At 41.3% G+C, this 19,409-nt stretch overlaps 1 protein-coding gene across 1 annotated transcript; it reads left to right on the top strand.

The window, feature by feature from the left end:
• Positions 1 to 2,001: 2,001 nt before the first annotated feature.
• On the top strand, positions 2,002 to 18,918 carry stard7 (StAR related lipid transfer domain containing 7). The gene is made up of 9 exons (XM_062961295.1): positions 2,002 to 2,158; positions 7,642 to 8,094; positions 10,545 to 10,750; positions 12,072 to 12,121; positions 13,810 to 13,920; positions 14,082 to 14,164; positions 14,821 to 14,920; positions 15,063 to 15,147; positions 16,994 to 18,918. The coding sequence occupies exons 2-9, from the start codon at positions 7,673 to 7,675 to the stop codon at positions 17,185 to 17,187; spliced, it is 1,251 nt and encodes a 416-aa protein (XP_062817365.1). The 5' UTR covers positions 2,002 to 2,158; positions 7,642 to 7,672; the 3' UTR covers positions 17,188 to 18,918.
• The last annotated feature ends 491 nt before the right edge of the window (positions 18,919 to 19,409 follow it).

Raw genomic sequence — 19,409 nt, 5'->3', positions numbered from 1 at the left:
GTGACAGACTATATTTCTAGACGCGAAGATCACTGCAGCCAGGAAATCAGAAGACGTTTCCTTCTTGGGAGGAAAGCAATGGCCAACCTCATTGATAAAAGAGTGAAGAGCAGAAACATCACATTGGCCATGAAGGTCCGCATAGTGAAAGAAAGTAAGTAAGTAAGTAAGTAAAAGTTTATTTGTATCCCACCCTCTCTCCCAAAAGGGACTCAGGGCGGTTTCCAATATAAAATCAGCATAAAACATTGTACAATAAAACACTGAAAACACTATAAAACGCTATAAGAATTAAAAACAAAACATAACGATTGACTAAAACAATCACATAAACAGAAGGAATATAATCACTCAAATAACATATGAATCTGCAAAGAAAAAAGACCACTGGGATGGAGGAGAGGATGGCCTGGAGGGACCACTAGAACTAAAATACAATGTTATATTCTAAGATGCTTTGGGGCAGAGGAATAAAGTGCAGTGTTTCAAGTCAAAGAGAAGGCCTGTGCAACTACTATAGCTATTAAAGCCATGGTATTCCCCATAGTAACCTATGGCTGCGAGATCTGGACCATACGGAGTAGAATTAGGGATATAAAAGTTATACGGAATGTGTTGTTGAAGGCTTTCATGGCCAGAACCACTGTATGGTCCAGGCTGTATGGCCATGTTCCAGAAGCATTCTCTCCTGACGTTTCGCCCACATCTATGGCAGGCATCTTCAGAGGTTGTGAGATCTGTTGGAAACTAAGCAAGTGAGGTTTATGTATCTGCAATAACGTCCAGAGTGGGAGAAAGAACTCTTTGTCTACTTGAGAGGCAGGCGTGAATGTTACAATTGACCACCTTGATTGCGTAGCATTTAATGGCCTCGCAGCTTCAAAGCCTGACTGGTTGCTGCCTGGGGGAATTCTTTGTTGGGAGGTCTTAGCTGGCCCTGATTGACTCTTGTCTGGAATTTTTTAATATGCTTTTTTCAGCATATTATTTGAGAACGCAGAAATGGTGGACCACTGTAACAACTACACAGAGAAGGCACTGAAATCCACAAACATGTGGGCAATTTCAACAGAAAGGAGGAAACAATGAAAATGAACAAAATCTGATGCCAAGTATTTAAAAAAATCAAGACAGTAAATAAAGAACAACACTCAGAAAACAGGAATTCTAGGCATGAAACAATCAGGGCCAGCTAACACTTCCCCACAAAGGATTCCCAGACAGGAAGCAGCCAGATTTTGAAGCTGCAAAGCTATTCAATGCTAATCAAGGTAGCCAGTGGCAACATTCACACTTACTTCAAACGGACAAAAGAGTTATTTCTTTCATCCTGGACAATCCACAGATATATAAACCCCAACAGTCCTCATAACTTCTGTGGATGCCTGCCGTAGATGTGGGCGAAACGTCAGGAGAGAATGCTTCTGGAACATGGCCAGACAGCAAAGAATACTCACAGCAACCCAATAGTAATAATAATACTTTATTTGTAACCCGCCTTACCTCCCCAGTGAGACTCAGGGCGGTTTCCAAGAAAAAAAGGCAAACATTAAGTGCTAAAGTGAGCAACAAAACAAGTCAGACAACAAATAGCATCAATAAACTCAAAAACTTAAGTGACAACCAAAGAATAGTTAAAAACACAAACCTCATCACGCATTTACAGCAAAAGGATCTTTAAAAAGTAAGGTGTAAAATAATGAATAAAGTTAGATAAAATAATGTGATGATGATGATATGCCGCAGGATATGAAAGTTAGGTGGAAGTTTGCAGAATTTTTTTCAGGCAGCGCCTAAGCCACCCTCGAAGGGGTCCTGGCTGTCTCCAGGGCGCCCTTGAGTGGGTCACAAGGCGATGTTCAAGCTTGGTGGAGAAGGAAAGCGGAGAACTAACCCCATGGCTGCCGCGACTGGTAGATAGGCGCCGTCTTCCTCCAATCGGGGCGCAAGTGTGGTGACGCATCGCCAATGGCAGGAGGCGCTGAGGTGAGGGTGGGCGTGCACTAGGCGGGTGGGTGGGGCGAGGCGGAGGGCTGCGCGCGCAGCGGGCTTCCTGAGGGCCTTTCTGGCGTGAAGGAAGGGGCGGAGAAGAGCCGGGCGAAGGAGCCCTGGAGCGCCTTCGGGAACCGAGCGGAGGGCCCCGCGCCGCCTCCTCCAGGTGAGCCAGGCGGGGAGGCAGCTCAAGCGGTCTCGAACTGGGTTAATTCCGCAGTGCAGAGGCACCCCTGGTGGTAAGGATAAGAGCCATAGAAGACTCAAGGCCAAGTAAAAGACTCCAAATCCCAAGATTCCATAGCCTTGAGTTATCTCAGTTAAAGCAGTATCAAACTGGATCAGTTCTATAGTGTAGATGCACACTTGGTTGCAAGGATAAGCGCCATAGAAGACTCAAGGCCAAGTAAAAGACTCCAAATCCCAAGATTCCATAGCCTTGAGTTATCTCAGTTAAAGCAGTATCAAACTGGATCAGTTCTATAGTGTAGATGCACACTTGGTTGCAAGGATAAGCGCCATAGAAGACTCAAGGCCAAGTAAAAGACTCCAAATCCCAAGATTCCATAGCCTTGAGTTATCTCAGTTAAAGCAGTATCAAACTGGATCAGTTCTATAGTGTAGATGCACACTTGGTTGCAAGGATAAGCGCCATAGAAGACTCAAGGCCAAGGAAAAGACTCCAAATCCCAAGATTCCATAGCCTTGAGTTATCTCAGTTAAAGCAGTATCAAACTGGATCAGTTCTATAGTGTAGATGCACACTTGGTTGCAAGGATAAGAGCCATAGAAGACTCAAGGCCAAGTAAAAGACTCCAAATCCCAAGATTCCATAGCCTTGAGTTATCTCAGTTAAAGCAGTATCAAACTGGGTCAGTTCTATAGTGTAGATGCACACTTGGTTGCAAGGATAAGAGCCATAGAAGACTCAAGGCCAAGTAAAAGACTCCAAATCCCAAGATTCCATAGCATTGAGTTATCTCAGTTAAAGCAGTATCAAACTGGATCAGTTCTATAGTGTAGATGCACACTTGGTTGCAAGGATAAGAGCCATACAAGACTCAAGGCCTTCCTTGCCAGATTCCAAATCCCAGGATTCTATAGCATGGCAGTTAAAGTGGTATCAAACTGGATTAATTCCTTTGGTTGCAAGGAAAGGAGCCATAGAAAACTCAAGGCTAAGTAAAAGACTCGAAATCCCAAGATTCCATAGCATATGAGTTATCTCAGTTAAAGCGGTATCAAACCGGATCAATTCTATAGTGTAGATGCACACTTGGTTGCAAGGATAGGAGCCATAGAAGACTCAAGGCCAAGTAAAGACTCCAGATCCCAATATTCCATAACATTCAGCCATCTGAGTTAAAAGGGATATCAATCTGGATTAATTCCACAGTGTAGATGCACAGCTAAAGGCAGCTAAAGCGGTATCGAACTGGGTTAATTCCACAGTGCAGATGCACCCCTGGTTGTAAGGATAAGAGCCATAGAAGACTCAAGGCCAAGTAAAGACTCCAAATCCCAAGATTCCATAGAATTCAACTGTCTCAGTTAAAGCGGTATCAGTCTGGATTAATTCTACAGTGTAGATGCACCTTTGGTTGCAAAGATAGGAATCCTAAAAGACTCCAGGCCAAGCAAAGACTCCAAATCCCAAAATTCCATAGCATTCAGCCATCTGAGTTAAAAAGTGATATCAATCTGGATTAATTCCACAGTGTAGATTCACACCTAGTTGCAAGGATAGGAGCCATAGAAGACTCAAGGCCTTCCTTGCCAGATTCCAAATCTCAGGATTCTATAGCAGGTTATCTGCTTTGAACTGGATTATCTGGCAGGATAGGCTCATAATCCAATTCAAAGAAGAAAATCTGGATTATCCTCTTTGATAATCTGGGTTATATGGCAGTGTAGATCCAGCCAAAGAGAGGCCAAAATACTAAGTTTCCTAAAATGTTGTCTCTTCATCATAAAAACAAGAACCTTGAACATTTGTTGCAATTGTGCTACAAACCAGTGTTGTTGTTTTTACATATTAAGGTTCTGTTTAACTCTGCCCCCTTCTACACTGCTATATTATCCAGATTATCAAAGCAGATAAGGTTTGAACTGGATTATATATATGGCAACGTAGGCTCATATAATCCACTTCATAGCAGATAATATTGATTATCTGCTTTGATAATCTGGATTATTTGGCAGTGCACAAGGGACCTTATTTCAAATATTTGTTTGTATATAGATTGTATTCATATTACCAATGAGTATGAGGTTTCTCTTAGGCCCCTTCTATACTGCTGTATAACCCAGATTATCACATCAGATAATCCACATTATCTGCTTTAAACTGGATTATATTAGGGCCCTTCCACACAGCCATATAACCCAGAATAACAAGGCAGATAGTTCACAATATCTGCCTTGAACTGGGTTATCTGAGTCCACACTGCCATATAATCCAGTTCAATGTGGATTTTATATGACGGTGTATAAGGGATCTTAGTTCAATTAAGATCCCTTATCTTTGGAAAGAATTGTCCAATTCTTTCAAAATCAGTCTTTAAACTGAAACATGGTTGTCTATTGTTTTTCTCACTTCCTACAATTTTGTATCACATTCCTCAAACTAAGAAGCGCACAGTCGATACTGCTAAATTTTTTCAGTTCTAAGACACACTTTCTCCCTATATAATAATCTCTAAAAATTGGGTATGTCTTAGAATCGTAAGTGTATCTATTGTATTTTTGGTTTTGGCTGCATCTTACAACAGATGGTGTCTTGCATTTGAAGAAATACAGTAGTGGAAAAATACACAGGGTGTTTCAAAGTGGTGGACCCAGTGTCAAAGCAGCGTATTTCATGACAATAACAAGTTGCAATAACTCCAAAAGCTATGAATGCCAGTTTTATGAGTTTCACTAACTTTTGAGCCAGAAACAAATCTGAAAAAGAATTCTGAAAATGGAGAAGGCCTTATAAAGCCTTATGTTTAGGAGTTGGCATCTTGCAAAGGACTGAGACTTTGAGCTGTTTGTGTGCTGGGAGAGACATCTAGTGGCAATCATTTCTAATTTTTATAATTTAATGTTATAATATTTTAAATCTCTATACCCCACCCTTTCAACAGGTAAGAGTTTCATTTATGGGCAGTTGGTGGTTGCAGAGATAGAGCGCTTCCAAATCGGTCCAGCTGTATTGTTGAGAAGCGTTGATATGAAACTTGGCCATATGCAATGGCAGTTTAAAAGGAGGAGAGTTCTTGTTAGCAAAGCAATACAACTATTAGTTTATGATGCAGGTAGGGTTAGGTTCAAACCTAGTCACAGTTACATTGAAATCAATATTTAAACTTATTTATGCAATGCTTTTGACATGAAATAAATAAATGGGAAGTTAATAATGACTAATGACTAAGCACTCTGAATATGACTATTATCAGGGCCTAGCCTGGAATCGGCATGAAGAGAAACTGAGCTGACATGGAATTTATTTCTCTTCCAGTGTCACAATCCATTATTTTACAGCTTATCATCAAGATGGCATCAAATCAAGCAGTTTGCAGCATATTTGGGTTAAAGCCAGGCCTTTCAAATGGGTCCTTTTTTAAAAACACTCTTTGCTACAAAAATGACAGGAAAAGCTGGTTGCAAGCATTCAGATTATTTAAATGTGTAATTTGTGGAAAGGTGCAAATTTAAGCTGTTTGGCACTGGAACTCTGCCTCGGGGTGTGGTGGAGGCTCCTTCTTTAAAGGCTTTTAAACAGAAGCTGGATGGCCATCTGTCGGGGGTGCTTTGAATGCGGTTTCCTGCTTCTCGGCAGGGGGTTGGACTAGATGACCCATGAGGTCTTTTCTATATTCTATGCTGAGATGGGTCAGTGTGCTGGTGGGGGGAAAGGTACTGAAGAAAACCAAAACTGACACATTGGTCCATTGTTAGTTGCAAGCAGCTTTTTATCACCTCACCAGAAAATACTGTCAGTTCCACCTAACAACCATTAATTTTTGGAAACTCTGTGAAATCTTATTGTCACAAGTTGATGCAATGGAGTAGCTTGCCTTTATTTCTTTATTTACAACGTTTATACCCCGCCCTTCTCACCCGAGGGGACTCAGGGCAGCTTACAAAATTTGGCAAAATTTAATGCTCAAAATGCAATCATAAAAACAAAACAATATAAACAAATCCATTAATAACATTGTTAAAACACATTATAAAAACGTATATATAATTAATTCCATTCGTCCGAGATCCTCATGCTTCATCCTTAAATCAGGCCATGTCAACTTTGTCATTTACTTTCAGGTGAATCTGTCCTACATTGTGTCCAGAATGCAAGTTACCTCTGCTGCTTATGCACACATCTATTTGGCCCTCCCAACTCAGGCCCAGTTTCCAACATCTCATGGCAGTGAAGGCAAAGGAGGAGTGTTGGTCTGACAGCTGCAGTCAGTGCCATGGGGCCTCCTCCTCCTCCTCTCCTGTTGTTCAGTGAGTTATTAATAAGCTCAGACCAGAAGCAAAGACTTATTAAATATTTTCCTGTTACTTGATCTATCTCCAGAGAGTTTGAAGGAGCCCCAGGTTGGGCAGGACTCTCTTCTTGCCTGCAAAAGGAGGTGTGTGCCATTTCTGTTTTCTAATTCGAAGTGCATCTGAGTCACCATCATATTAGGGTATGGGATGAAAGACTGAAAGCAGGTCATCTTGCTAATGCAGATCACCTGTCAGGATTTATTCTTCTATTGGTGGGAATGGAAAAGGAGACGTGCACGTTTGTCTTTTGCAGGCCTGGGCTTATTTTTAGCTCCTGATTATTTGACTGGAAGAGAGTTCAAGTCCCAGGAAATGCCATTCAGTGAGATGATGTGCCTCTCTGAAGCATAATTTCCCACAAAGACCGCCATGAACAATTGGCCCTTCATGTTTAATTTCAATGTCCTGCTCATTCTCTCCCACTCAGCCCACCCAGTGATTCTTCTATCACTGTTTATTTATTTAATACATTTATATCCCACCCTTCTCACCCCGAAGGGGACTCAGAGCGGCTTACAAATTAAATTTACGTACAATATCATATTATTAGCATAGCCCAATACTGGCAATAAATTACCATATTGTACTATATATATATTGTAATATTATTAATAATATTATAATATATAATTAATATTATGAGTGCTGTCCTTTGCGTCTCATCAAACAAGGACCCATCCCTTTCTTTGACAAAAGGCAAGTACTTACTCTATCCCAGGAGAATGTTAAGGACATATCTACTCTTTCTGCTTTTGGCCTTTTTTGAATATTTGGGTGAAGAAAGATGGCAGAAGGATGGTTGCCCTCTGAGATGGCATTGGTACTTTTCCCTCTCTGCTGAATGACCCAACATAAAAAGGTTTTGGTCCCAAAAGCACCCTTGACCTATGCATGAATCTAACACAGGCACGGGCAAAGTTTGGTCCTCCAGGTGTTTTGGAGTTCAGCCAGTAGGCTGTTAGGAATTGTGGGAGTTGAAGTCCAAAACACCTGGAGGGCCCAAGTTTGCCCGTGCCTGATCTAACATATGCATCAGCATATATGGTAAGTGTGAAAGGCTGCAGACATCTACTGCAACTAATGTTCTCCTCTGCTCCCTTCCTTGGCTAGGACTCCATCTTGTTGGTGAAGCGTGGCAGGAATGTTCCACCCACTCCAGTGGAGGCCTCCCTCCGGCATCTATTCCTACTACGTTAACTCATCCCGCCTCATCAGCTACCAAGGGAAGCGGAGCCTGTGGCCGAGCGAGAAAGCCTTGAAGGGCCGGTATCTGTGGTTGCTCACCTGGCTGCAAAAAGCCACTGAGCAATGTCCGAGGCAGAAGAGCCTCCTCTCCCTCCTGGCCAACCAGTGCAGTTATGTGACTGGCCAGCGGGTCCGGCGCGCCCAGCAGATTGGACAGCTTTACAATAATATCTACTCGGAGAGGACGCGCCGGAGCCTCTTCAGCTCTCTGTGGCGCAAGTTCCAGGGGAGACACGCCAATGCCTGCAAGCTGATGGCAGCCCTTACTGGCGTGTTCCTGTGGGAAGAAGAGAGGATCAAAGAAGAGGAGCTGAAAAGGTGGGTCTTCATTTCTATCGTCTCTGAAAACGTGGAGATTCTACTGTTTGAGTCCTCTCACTACTGTTGTATGTATATTTGGAAAAAAATGTATATATCATCCTGAACTTGGGCAGAGGTATTTAGGAATATTTGAAATTAGTATTTAGAACCCATGTGAACTCATTGTTGGACTCTAGTCAAGGAATAAAAGCACTGTTATATGTTTTCAACTGACTTTCTTTTCAGGAATACTAGAAACACTATTGGTGTCAGAGCTAATCTCCCTGGACTATCTATTTTTAACCTTAGTAACTGATCCTATAAATATTGACTTACTTGGATCTAGATAGGGTGGAGAGAGGATTTAGAAGCCATTAACTGTTCATTTATTTTTTAATTTTCTTTATTCTTTATATCCCAATTTCTCACGCACACCCCATGTGAAATGTAAACAAAAGTATTTCTAGTTAGTACTGCTGATTGTGATTTGTGTAGCAGTTGTTTCTGTTGTACCTGCATAGAAAAGAGACACATTTGTCAGGTGATGACGGGTGATTCAGTACAACAAGGCCTGCCAATACTCCATCCTCATCTTTTAAAACTGTTGATGTGACACATCCAAGGATTCTTCAGGATGCCCGAAACTCCTGTGCAACTATTTGGAACAGGATAGTGGGAGATGGTGCCTTAGTTGAATCATGTTTGCATTCCTATACCATGCCAGTATGGAGCTGGCCTTAAAGCAGAGATGGGCAGTTTGTAGGCCTCCAGATACTGGGTTGCAAGAAGCATATAGTGCTCACCTCTGCTTTGAATTCATTCTGTTGGCCTTAATACACTCCATGATTTCTCGGCCTCGTTTCCCCCTCTTTAATAAGGAGGATTAACACTAATGACTTAAGCTTGCAGTTTTGCACCGTGGCACACTTGGAAAGTGTTTAGGAATCAAATTACAATTGGGACGTGCAACTCAGTGTTGCAAATGGCATACTTTTACTCAGAGTGCCAGCCTACTGTGTCCAGTTCCATTTAATCCCCCTTCCCCTCCTGTTTTCCATCTCTCTGACAGCAGTATGCTAATCAGTATGCTAAACATAGATATAAAGGGCTTGCACGTATTGCAGGAGGGAAATGCACATATATAGAAGATTTGCAAACGTTTCAGGGGGAAATGCATATATGAAATCTGTATATATAATTTTAGATCTACAGTAGAGTCTCACTTATCCAACATAAACGGGCCAGCAGAATGTTGGATAAGTGAAAATGTTGGATAATAAGGAGGGATTAAGAAAAAGCCTATTAAATGCCAGCAGAATGTTGGATAAACAAAGACCTGCAAACATATGAGGGGAAAATTAATATATAAAATTAATGTAGATAGATAGATAGAAAGATATAGGTACATAGGGATTGCAAAGGCTTGCAGGGGGAAATGCCTATATATTTGTAGGAGAGATTAACAAATATTTCAGGGGAAAATGCTTTTATAAGATTAATGGAGGTATAGATAGATAGATTGATTAGATAGATAGATAGTTTGCAAAGACTTCAGGAGAAACAAGCATATGTAGAAACATATAGGGCTTGCAAAGGCTAGTGAACACTTCCAAGGGAACAAAATGCACTTATAAAGTTAATGCATTTTGATACACACAAAATAAAAGCCAGAAAATTGGGTGGGTTTGAAAGAGCCATATAAACAAGGAGGACATGAAATATATCTTCCCTCCTTTTTTGACTAGAAAAGAAAACACACTGTTAAGGGAGGGGAAGGCAAGAGAGAAATATATCATATTTTGCAAGCAATGGCCTCCAGGCTCCGCTGCCCAGCTTATCTTTGAGGTACATCACTTTATACAGAAACAAATTGTAGTGGATCTCGTGCAGCTTTTTCTCTTCTCTTTTTCCACCTGGCATGGTCAGAATCATGGAATTGGAATGGGCCCAGGGACCATTATTTATTTATTTATTCTTACAATATTTATATCCCGCCCTTCTCACCCAACGGGGGACTCAGGGCGGCTTACAATAAAACGCATATATAAAAATTATACAGTGCAATATAAATCAGTTAAAAATATTATTAACTTACATCAGTATTCATAAAACACATTATAAAATACAGGTAGGCGTGTTAAGTTCAAAAAACTGGGTCTGTCGATTGAGTTCCAGCGTACATGATAATAATTAACGCTGCCAATTATTATTCAAAAGTCAACCATGAAGTCAATACAGGCGCTCCAGCTACACCATCTCCAGTAGGGAGACATCCACCCACTTTTTCAAAAGGCTGGACCTTGACACCTCTCTAGGCCATTAGTTCGAATTACAAAAGCTCCTGCTTCTGCCTGAGTTTCACTGCGCTGAACCCATTGGGAGCAAAGAAGTCGCCCATAAAAATCTGTCCGGATAAGTTCACATCATAGTGAGCCCACCTGAACCGATCCTCTCTTTTCTTACTCTAGGTCTGCTGAAGAGATGAAGCGCATGGAAGAAATCAACCGCCTCATCCAAGAAGAGAATGAAGAGGAGAACCAGCCGCGGGAGCCGGCCCCCGGCAAGGAAATGGCTTCCGATCTGGAGGAGCAGAACTGGGAAATGGTGATGGACAAGAAGAACTTCAAGCTGTGGAGGCGTCCGGTCGAGGGGAGCCATCTCTACCAGTACAGAGGTACCCTCCCCACCCCTTTGAAGATTCCCAAGTCTCTTGATTAGTGATTAGTATTTTCAAAGCAAGGAGGTGTAGCTCAATATGCCCCCGAACGGGGGACATATTTTGCTATATTCATAGATCCTGGAGATCCCTTTTAAGAAGGGGGGGGGGGACTCAGCGGAAATCACCTATTTGTCCCCAAGGAACTGGGAAATTGACACTTCATTCAATGTTTGATGTTTTATCTTATGTCTGATATAACAGGTGGCTTTTTAAATTTAATTTTAGTTGTTAAGTCTTTTAGTGTAACATTTTATTAGGAGCCTCCGGTGGCCTAGGGGATAAAAACCTCGTGACTTGAAGGTTGGGTTGCTGACCTGAAGGCTGCCAGGTTCGAATCCCACCCGGGGAGAGTGCGGATGAGCTCCCTCTGTCAGCTCCAGCTCCATGTGGGGACATGAGAGAAGCCTCCCACAAGGATGGTAAAACATCAAAACATCCGGGCATCCCCTGGGCAACGTCCTTGCAGACGGCCAATTCTCTCACTCCAGAAGCAACTCCGGTTGCTCCTGACACAAAAAAAAAACAATTTTATTTTGTGTAATACTGTATATACTCTAGTATAAGCCGGGTTTTTCAGCCCTTTTTTTAAGACTGAAAAAGCCCCCCTCGGCTTATACTCGGGTGAGGGTCCTGGTTGGCTTATATTTGGGTCAGCTTATACTCGAGAATTTATGGTACATTTATTATTTTTCTCTATTATTATTGGCATTATTACATTTATTATTTTTCTCTATTATTGTTGCTACTATTACATTTATTTTACTCTAATTTTATTATTATTACATATATTATTTTCCTGTATTTATTATTATTACATATATTATTTTACTCTATTGTTATTAAAAGGATACATAAGCACATTTTCACTGAAGAAGATGAGAATAATGATTTAATCAGAGTTGGACAGTCTTAAATTAGAGCTTTATGTAAATATTCAAAAACATTTAACCTACGGATGCCTCATCGTGTTCCAGCCTTGCTTTTTAAAAAACAAATTATTGTCATATTTACTTCTTTAGATAAATTGGCCCCTTTAGATCATAGGAATGATTATGCTTTTAACCTAATTTTTTACCATTTTATTGTTGATTCTGTTTGTTGTTATATTGTATCTTGTCTTATATTGATTGTTTATATTATTAATTGTTTATCCTACCTTATATATTGTATTGTATTTTATTTTATTGATTGTGCTGTTAGCCGCCCCAAGTCCCATTGGGAGATGGGGCGGGAGATAAATAAACTTTATTATTATTTATTATTATTTCTGTTGCAGTCTTTGGGACATACACAGATGTGACTCCAAGGCAGTTTTTCAATGTGCAGGTGAGTGTTGCTGCTCTTCGTCCTCTTCTTCACTACAATAATGATTTTAGGGAGTTGGACAGAATTGGAATATCTGATATTCTGGAGGCTCCTGGTTCTCACCTGTTCTTCCTGTGCTTTTCAGTCTTGAGTGGTTTTTCAGACTCAACATGTTTTATTGATTATCCCATCGGCCGTACCAAAACATTTAACACATAGACATAAGACATACAACCCATGGTACAGCAGAAGTTAAAATAAACAAGCTGTTAACAAGATCCCAATCCAGATCAAATATCTGCATCACCTTTACTCCAGATATGCTGTTCTCAACTGAGTTGCTTTAAATAGGAAAAGGGCTGTTTTGTATGTGATTTTAGCATTGTCAGACTCAAATCTGAAAGCAGGAGCAACAACCCTGGTGGCAGGAGTTCATGGTACTCTATTTGGACACATCTTGGCACAGGATTTCTGTTTATTTTCATTCTGCAGCCAAATCCTACAGTTCACACCTCATTTTCGGTGCCTTCAGACATTGCTGGCTCTTCTATCTTCTCTTTGAAATTGATGCCCCAGTCTCTTTGAGAGCTCTGCATGGTGTATCTTCAAACTTCCAGTCTCCTTTTTCATTTAATTATATTATAATAATTGTAATAATAATTTATTTGTAACCTGCCATATCTCCCTTAGGAAGTTGTTTTAAAAACTAAAGTGGTTCTTATAAAAGATGAAGTATGGACTGTTTTGTGGGCAAGAGGAAGACTTGGCTTGCAGGCAAGAGGATGCAGCCAGTCTTCAGTGTCATTTCTTTAGTTATTCCTAAGTGTTGTACCTATAGGAATATGGGAGAAGTATAGCTGCCATCTTGCCTCTTAGTGATGTATTGAGCAATATTTTCCAGTTTGTGCTTTATTTCCAATATTTCTATCCCGCCCTTCTCACCCGAAGGGACTCAGGGCGGCGTACAATTAGCAACAATTCAATGCCAACACATCATTAAAAACAAACAGCATATAAAATCTATTACAAACAGTTAAATACAGTATAAAATATAAAACATATGGTTAAAATCCGTTCATCCAATATCCTCATGCTTTATCCATACATCAGTCTGGGTCGCCTTGTTAAAACCTTCTTTCTCTCTCAGAGCTTACACCCACACACAGAAAGACACAGCATCTTACTATATGCTAAGTAGTATGACAACAGTGAGAAAGAGTTCACAGAGCGATGATTTTCATTTAATTAACTTCAGTAGTAGATAATAAAAATATACTTTTTGTCCCTTATACTGACCTCCATACATGACAATTGGAAAATGAAAAAACAGTAATTTCTGAAGATGATTCAGGATGTTACAACTTGTTAAATTTAATTAAGCATGTAGAGAAGACGTTCTGATGAATAAGTATCACTATGGCTTCTTACAAAAGAAGTCCTGTCTCACAAATCTTTGAGAGTTCGACAGTGCCAACAATTATATGGTAGCCATTGTGTATTTGGGCTTTTAAAAAGAAACTTCTAAGGAAATTCCTTTCTAGAGACTTTTTTAGAAGTGCTAAGAAGTCATTGATAAAAGGGCAAGTTCCCTTGTTGATTAATAGAAGTGGTTAAATCTGAAAGTGCTGACAGAACTTCCCATCACAAAGTATGCTTTGGCACATATCTCAGCTTCTCAGAGTAAGCTTTTGTGGTTCCTTGCCTTCTAGCTGGATACAGAATATCGAAAGAAGTGGGACTCGCTGGTCATTAAACTGGAAGTCATTGAAAGGGATCAAGACACTGGATCAGAGGTTGTTCACTGGGTAACTCACTTTCCGGTGAGTGCGTGTTTTGCCTAGTTCTTGCCTCATACTAGTGTTCAGATGTTCCAGGTTATGATAAAATAATATTCCATCAGTGAGTTTATTGCTCTAGCTCAAAGTCATAATTATTCTTCTTTTTGTCTCACCCCCCCACCCCACCCCCAAACAATCTGCAGTATCCCATGTATTCACGGGACTACGTATATGTTCGGCGGTACAATGTGGACAGGGACAACAACCTGATGGTTCTGGTCTCACGGTAAGTAATCCTGTTCCAAGGGAATAATGAATATGTTTGCTTCTCAAAGCAAATATTAGAGAGATGGAAGGATGACAAGGGAACTACCATTGCTAACTGCTGGTGCAGAGTTTTTATGTATAATAGAGTCTCGCTTATCCAACCTACTCTTTTCAACTTCAGTTCTCCAAGTGTTTTGGATTTCAACTCTCACAATGGGTGTTGAGATCCAAAACACCTGGAGGGCCGAAGTTTGCCCATTCCTGTTATAGATTCTTCCATCTGGTTGTCGAGCTTTTCTGCAGTTTTAATGGGTTGTAGAGCATGGTGGATTAATAATAATAATAATAATAATAATTATTTTATTTTTATACCCCGCCCCATCTCCCCAAGGGGACTCGAGACTGCTTACATGGGGCCAGGGCCAGGCAACAACAATATAAAACTCAACAATAAAAACAAATCATAAACAGATAAAATAACATATAACAATAAACATACTTTGGTAAAATCCTGGGTTGGCTCCTAAAAGGGGAAGTGGGCCAGAAAAGTGTGAATAGTTTTGTATGATGTAAATTAGGATTTGGGACTGCCATTGGGAATGCTGTCTGTCTGCAGGGGGTCTTGGCAGTGAATAATTGTGACTCGTGTGTCCTCTTCTCCTGTCCCTTTGCCAGAGCGGTCGAGCATCCCGGTGTCCCAGAAAACCCCGAATTTGTTCGTGTCCACAACTATGAATCCCAGATGGTCATCCGTCCGCACAAGTCATTTGACGAGGTGAGTTGCTCATCCCTTCAGGGAGTCTGTTGTGTGAGAGAGACTGGTCGGAAGGGTTGGAGGAAGAAGAAGAAAATAACCTGGGTCTTGTAGGAGCAGAGCCTCCTAGGCAAGGAAGGGCTGACGTTGTTTCTCTTCTCAGAATGGCTTTGACTACCTGCTCACCTACAGCGACAACCCTCAAACTGTGTTCCCTCGGTACTGCGTCAACTGGATGGTCTCCAGTGGTGAGTCATGGGCTGAATGGTTGGTCTTGGCTGGCGGTGGTAGGAATTGCAAGTAGGTTGATAGAAGTGGTAAACCTAAATATTCTAAAAGCACCATTTGATCTTGGATGCTAAGACGCAGCACCAGCAATTACTCAGATGGGGAACCGCCAATGAATATCAGGGTCTTTAGCGTATTTCGGAGAGGAAAGAACTGGCAAATCCGCTTTATTAAATGTAAGGGGTTGCCATAAACCAACAGACAACTGGAAGGTACCCATAGCTAACTTTTTTAACTGTTTGTTTTTAGTAAGTAAGTAAAAGTTTATTTGTATACTGCCCTCTCTCCCGAAAGAGACTCAGGGCGGTTTCCAATATAAAATCAGCATAAAACATTGTACAATAAAACACTGAAAACACTATAAAACGCTATAAGAATTAAAAACAAAAACAAAACATAACAATTGACTAAAACAATCACATAAGCAGAAGGAATATAATCACTCAAATAACATATGAATCTGCAAAGAAAAAAGAAAAAAAGACCACTGGGATGGAGGAGAGGATTAATACCATTAATATTTAATTCTATGTTAATGTTTGTATATTTTTAATTTTACTGTACTGGTTTTACTTATAAGCTGCTTCGAGTCTCTTTTTTAAGGAGAAAAAGCAGATTTGTAATACTAATATTACTACTAGTGTGTTGCTTTTGTATGGAATTGCTGTTCACTTTGTGTAGTTTTATTCATGTCGTCTCATTTTCTTATTTGGTTTCTGCTAACGAAAATGGGCAGCCTATACAACATGAATTTTTGTCTGACTAACAAAAAACACCAAAATGTTCGTGCCGTTGTCGGCAATGGGAGGATTTCCAAGGCTCATCCCCCTCCCCTTGGTTTTTAGCCCACCAACTTTTAAAACATTTCGATCTTCCCCAGAGTACTATTGTTGTTATTATTATTATTATTATTATTATTAATACCCATTGGCACACACCAGACGTAATGCAGAGGCATTCCTCTCCCAGGCTCAGCGTTAGATTCTCAGAGTGGAGTGAGCGCCCGCTGTTGCTCCAGCTTCTGCCAACCTAGCAGTTCAAAATTCCAGTATTGTCCCACGTAGATAAACGTCTTAGAAATGCATGGTCAAAGGAATAAACAATTATATATTGTGGTTCACACTTTAGATAAATTTATCATAGTCCCATGCAAGTTAATGTTTTGGAGATGCGCAAAAGGAATGTAAACAACAAGGATTCCCGGGTATTTTGTCACCCTTGTTTCTGGATCAAAATCTCTTCTTCAGGTAGCTTCTGAAGGTTCTTTCATGCATTTGTAGTAGACTTTTCTGCAGCTTTTGTAAATTATATTTAAAAAAGACAACATAATAGATTTGCTGTTGCCAGCACCCAGTAACATTAAACAATTTCTCATTGGTTTAACACTCATTACATTCCTTTTGCGCATCTCCAAAACATTAACTTGCATGGGACTATGATAAATTTATCTAAAGTGTGAACCACAATATACAGTTGTTTATTCCTTTGACCATGCATTTCTAAGACGTTGATCTACGTGGGACAATACTGGAATTTAAAGTGTTGTACTCAGTTGTTGAACATACTTATCTGTTACTGAAAAAACATACAAACATGAATATAATGTTTGATGTAATGCTGTAAACAGTTTGTATTTGTGTATTATTCATGCGCCTGTAAGGATTATAATTTGTCTGTTACCATTGTTTTATTCTGTATATTAGTGTGTAAGTGGACACCCCAACCACATGCATGCGTACATATTTTCACTTTTATGATGTGTATAGACGTAGAAGGGGCCTCGGTTAATCCTTGTTCTCCTTCCAGGGATGCCAGACTTCTTGGAAAAGCTGCACACGGCCGCCCTGAAGGCCAAGAACATGGAGATTGCCGTGAGGGACTATATCTCCTCCACGAAGCCCATTGAGTGCGGCGGCACCAGCGAGGAGAAGGCCAGCGTGCCCAGCCAGGAGCCCAAAAGGGACGGGACCTGCAGCCCGATTCAGATCGACTTCTTTTAACGCGGAGGCCTGGCTCCTCGGAGGTGGCAGCCGAAGACGCTTGGCCCGTGGGCTTCAACGAGGAAGAACAGAAGACCGCGACCGGGACCGTTGCCCAGCGCTCTCCTCCCGACTCTGCTCTCTGGTGCCATCTCGCTAGTCATTCGGACACAGGCTCAGCAATGTTGAAAAGCACATTTCCACAGCCACTCTTGTGCCAGTGAGCTTCTTTTCGGATGGGGATGCGCTGGAGAGATATTTCGTATTCAAGGAAGGGAGGGGGAATCGTTCTCCCTACGCCGCCACGACGCTGGCCCTGATCAGTCAATGCCTTTTGCAAAACTCTTCGCCTTCAACCCTTTGTAGATATTGTGGCTTATGGGAGCCTCTGCCACGCTCACGGTAGTGTCTTTGGAGTGAAGCCAGTCCAAGCGAGGCTCGTTTCTAGGGCCACACCTCCAGCAAGGTCCGTATCCTTTGAGGAAGGGGGCCAGGCTTGTGAATCCCGGGACTTTCTCTGCTGCCGACGTGCCTTGTTTCCCTTCTGGCACTCTTGCAAGCAGCCTTTCCATCCAGTGGAAGCTGGCACCAGGCCTCCTGGGCCTATATAGCCCTCCTTTTGTTTCTTTTCTCTGGAAAGAAAAGCTGCTTCTTGATTCTCTTCCTCCTTGGATGAGCGGTGGTGAGTTTATGATATCGGCACCTGCTTGGGATTACTTGATTATAGCCATAAATTGGTAGTAAAAAGTACAACTGCCTTAGTGTCCTAGAAGGTGACACTGCCGAAGGCTTTCGTGGCCGGGATCACAGGGTTGTTGTGTGCCATGTTCCAGCAGTATTCTCTCCTGACGTTTCGCCCACAGGCATCCCCAGAGGTTGTGAGGTATGTTGGAAGCTAGGCAAGTGGGGTTTATATATCACAACTACTGAGGATGCCTGCCATAGATGTGGGTGAAACGTCAGGAGAGAATGCTTCTGGAACATGGCCGTACAGGCCCGAAAACACACAACGCTGTGATCTCAGCCATGAAAGCCTTTGATAACATTATTATTATTTTATTCCTTACCTGCCTCAACTACTTAGCATCCAAGATCGGAAGGGATCTGGTACCTTTAATGTTATTTAGGGAATTAATTTGAGATTATTCATCCTCATTATGGAGTTGTAAAGGTAAAGATTTTCCCGACATTAAGTCTAGTCGTGCCCGACAACCATTCCAGACATGCCTGTATTAGAGGCACACTGCCTTTGAGCACATCCTATAGGAAGCAGAGGATGGGCCTGTATTCCTTTTCCAAGTGACGATTTGCGCACTAAAGCATTGGTCGTACCCATTGAATCAAGCTGCTGTTGCTTGGAGACGTCCCATTAGCCACACTGTCTGCTGGTGACAGAAATCCGAACAAACCTTAAGCGAAGTGTCCGAATATCTTTGGGGGAAAACCGCTTCTAGAAGGTGGCTCTTTCTACCCTCTCTCCTGTGTGTCTAAGCATGTGATTTTCTTTTTTTAAATATCCGTGGGGAGCAGAAAGTATGACAGGCCAGTGCTAAAACAAGGAAGCTCTACTTCCCACCTTGGTAACGGGTTCGGGGTGAGTTACGTCTGGGTTTGGGAATAGGGTGGAGTTGTGCTCGGGACCCCCTTGGGACTGTTTCTGTGGCCGGCGAGGGCCTGAGACTACAACTACTGACGCTTTTAACATTTTTTTTATTATGAGAACTGAATAACCAATAAAGGTAACAACTGTTACAGCTGGCTTTGGGGTCCTTCCTTTCGAGGATGTCGTCTTGGGAATAATAATAACAACAACAACAACTTTATTATTACAGTAGAGTCTCACTTATCCAACATAAACGGGCCAGCAGAATGTTGGATAAGCGAATATGTTGGATAATAAGGAGGCATTAAGGAAAAGCCTATTAAACATCAAAATAGGTTATGATTTTACAAATGAAGCACCAAAACATCATGTTAGACAACAAACTTGACAGAAAAATAATTCAATACGCAGTAATGCTATGTAGTAATTACTGTATTTACGAATTTAGCACCAAAATATCATGATATATTGAAAACATTGACTACAAAAATGCGTTGGATAATCCAGAACATTGGATAAGCGAGTGTTGGATAAGTGAGACTCTACTGTATATCCTGCCCCATCTCCCTGAAGGAACTCGGGGTGGCTCAAATGGGGACCAAGCCCAGCAATACACAATAAAATAAATCACATAAATACA

Source organism: Anolis carolinensis, unplaced genomic scaffold (genome assembly GCF_035594765.1).
Source record: "Anolis carolinensis isolate JA03-04 unplaced genomic scaffold, rAnoCar3.1.pri scaffold_8, whole genome shotgun sequence".
NCBI classification, from domain to species: Eukaryota; Metazoa; Chordata; class Lepidosauria; order Squamata; family Dactyloidae; genus Anolis; species Anolis carolinensis.
The sequence above is the reverse complement of the archived record's forward strand: the minus strand, read 5'-3'. Positions and strand labels throughout refer to the sequence as shown.

Coding starts and splice junctions, on each gene's coding strand:
- stard7 (XM_062961295.1), top strand. CDS start 7,673: ATGTTCCACCCACTCCAGTGGAGGCCTCCCTCCGGCATCTATTCCTAC. Junction 10,751..12,071: donor CCATCTCTACCAGTACAGAG/GTACCCTCCCCA, acceptor TTTCTGTTGCAG/TCTTTGGGACATACACAGAT. Junction 15,148..16,993: donor CAACTGGATGGTCTCCAGTG/GTGAGTCATGGG, acceptor TTCTCCTTCCAG/GGATGCCAGACTTCTTGGAA.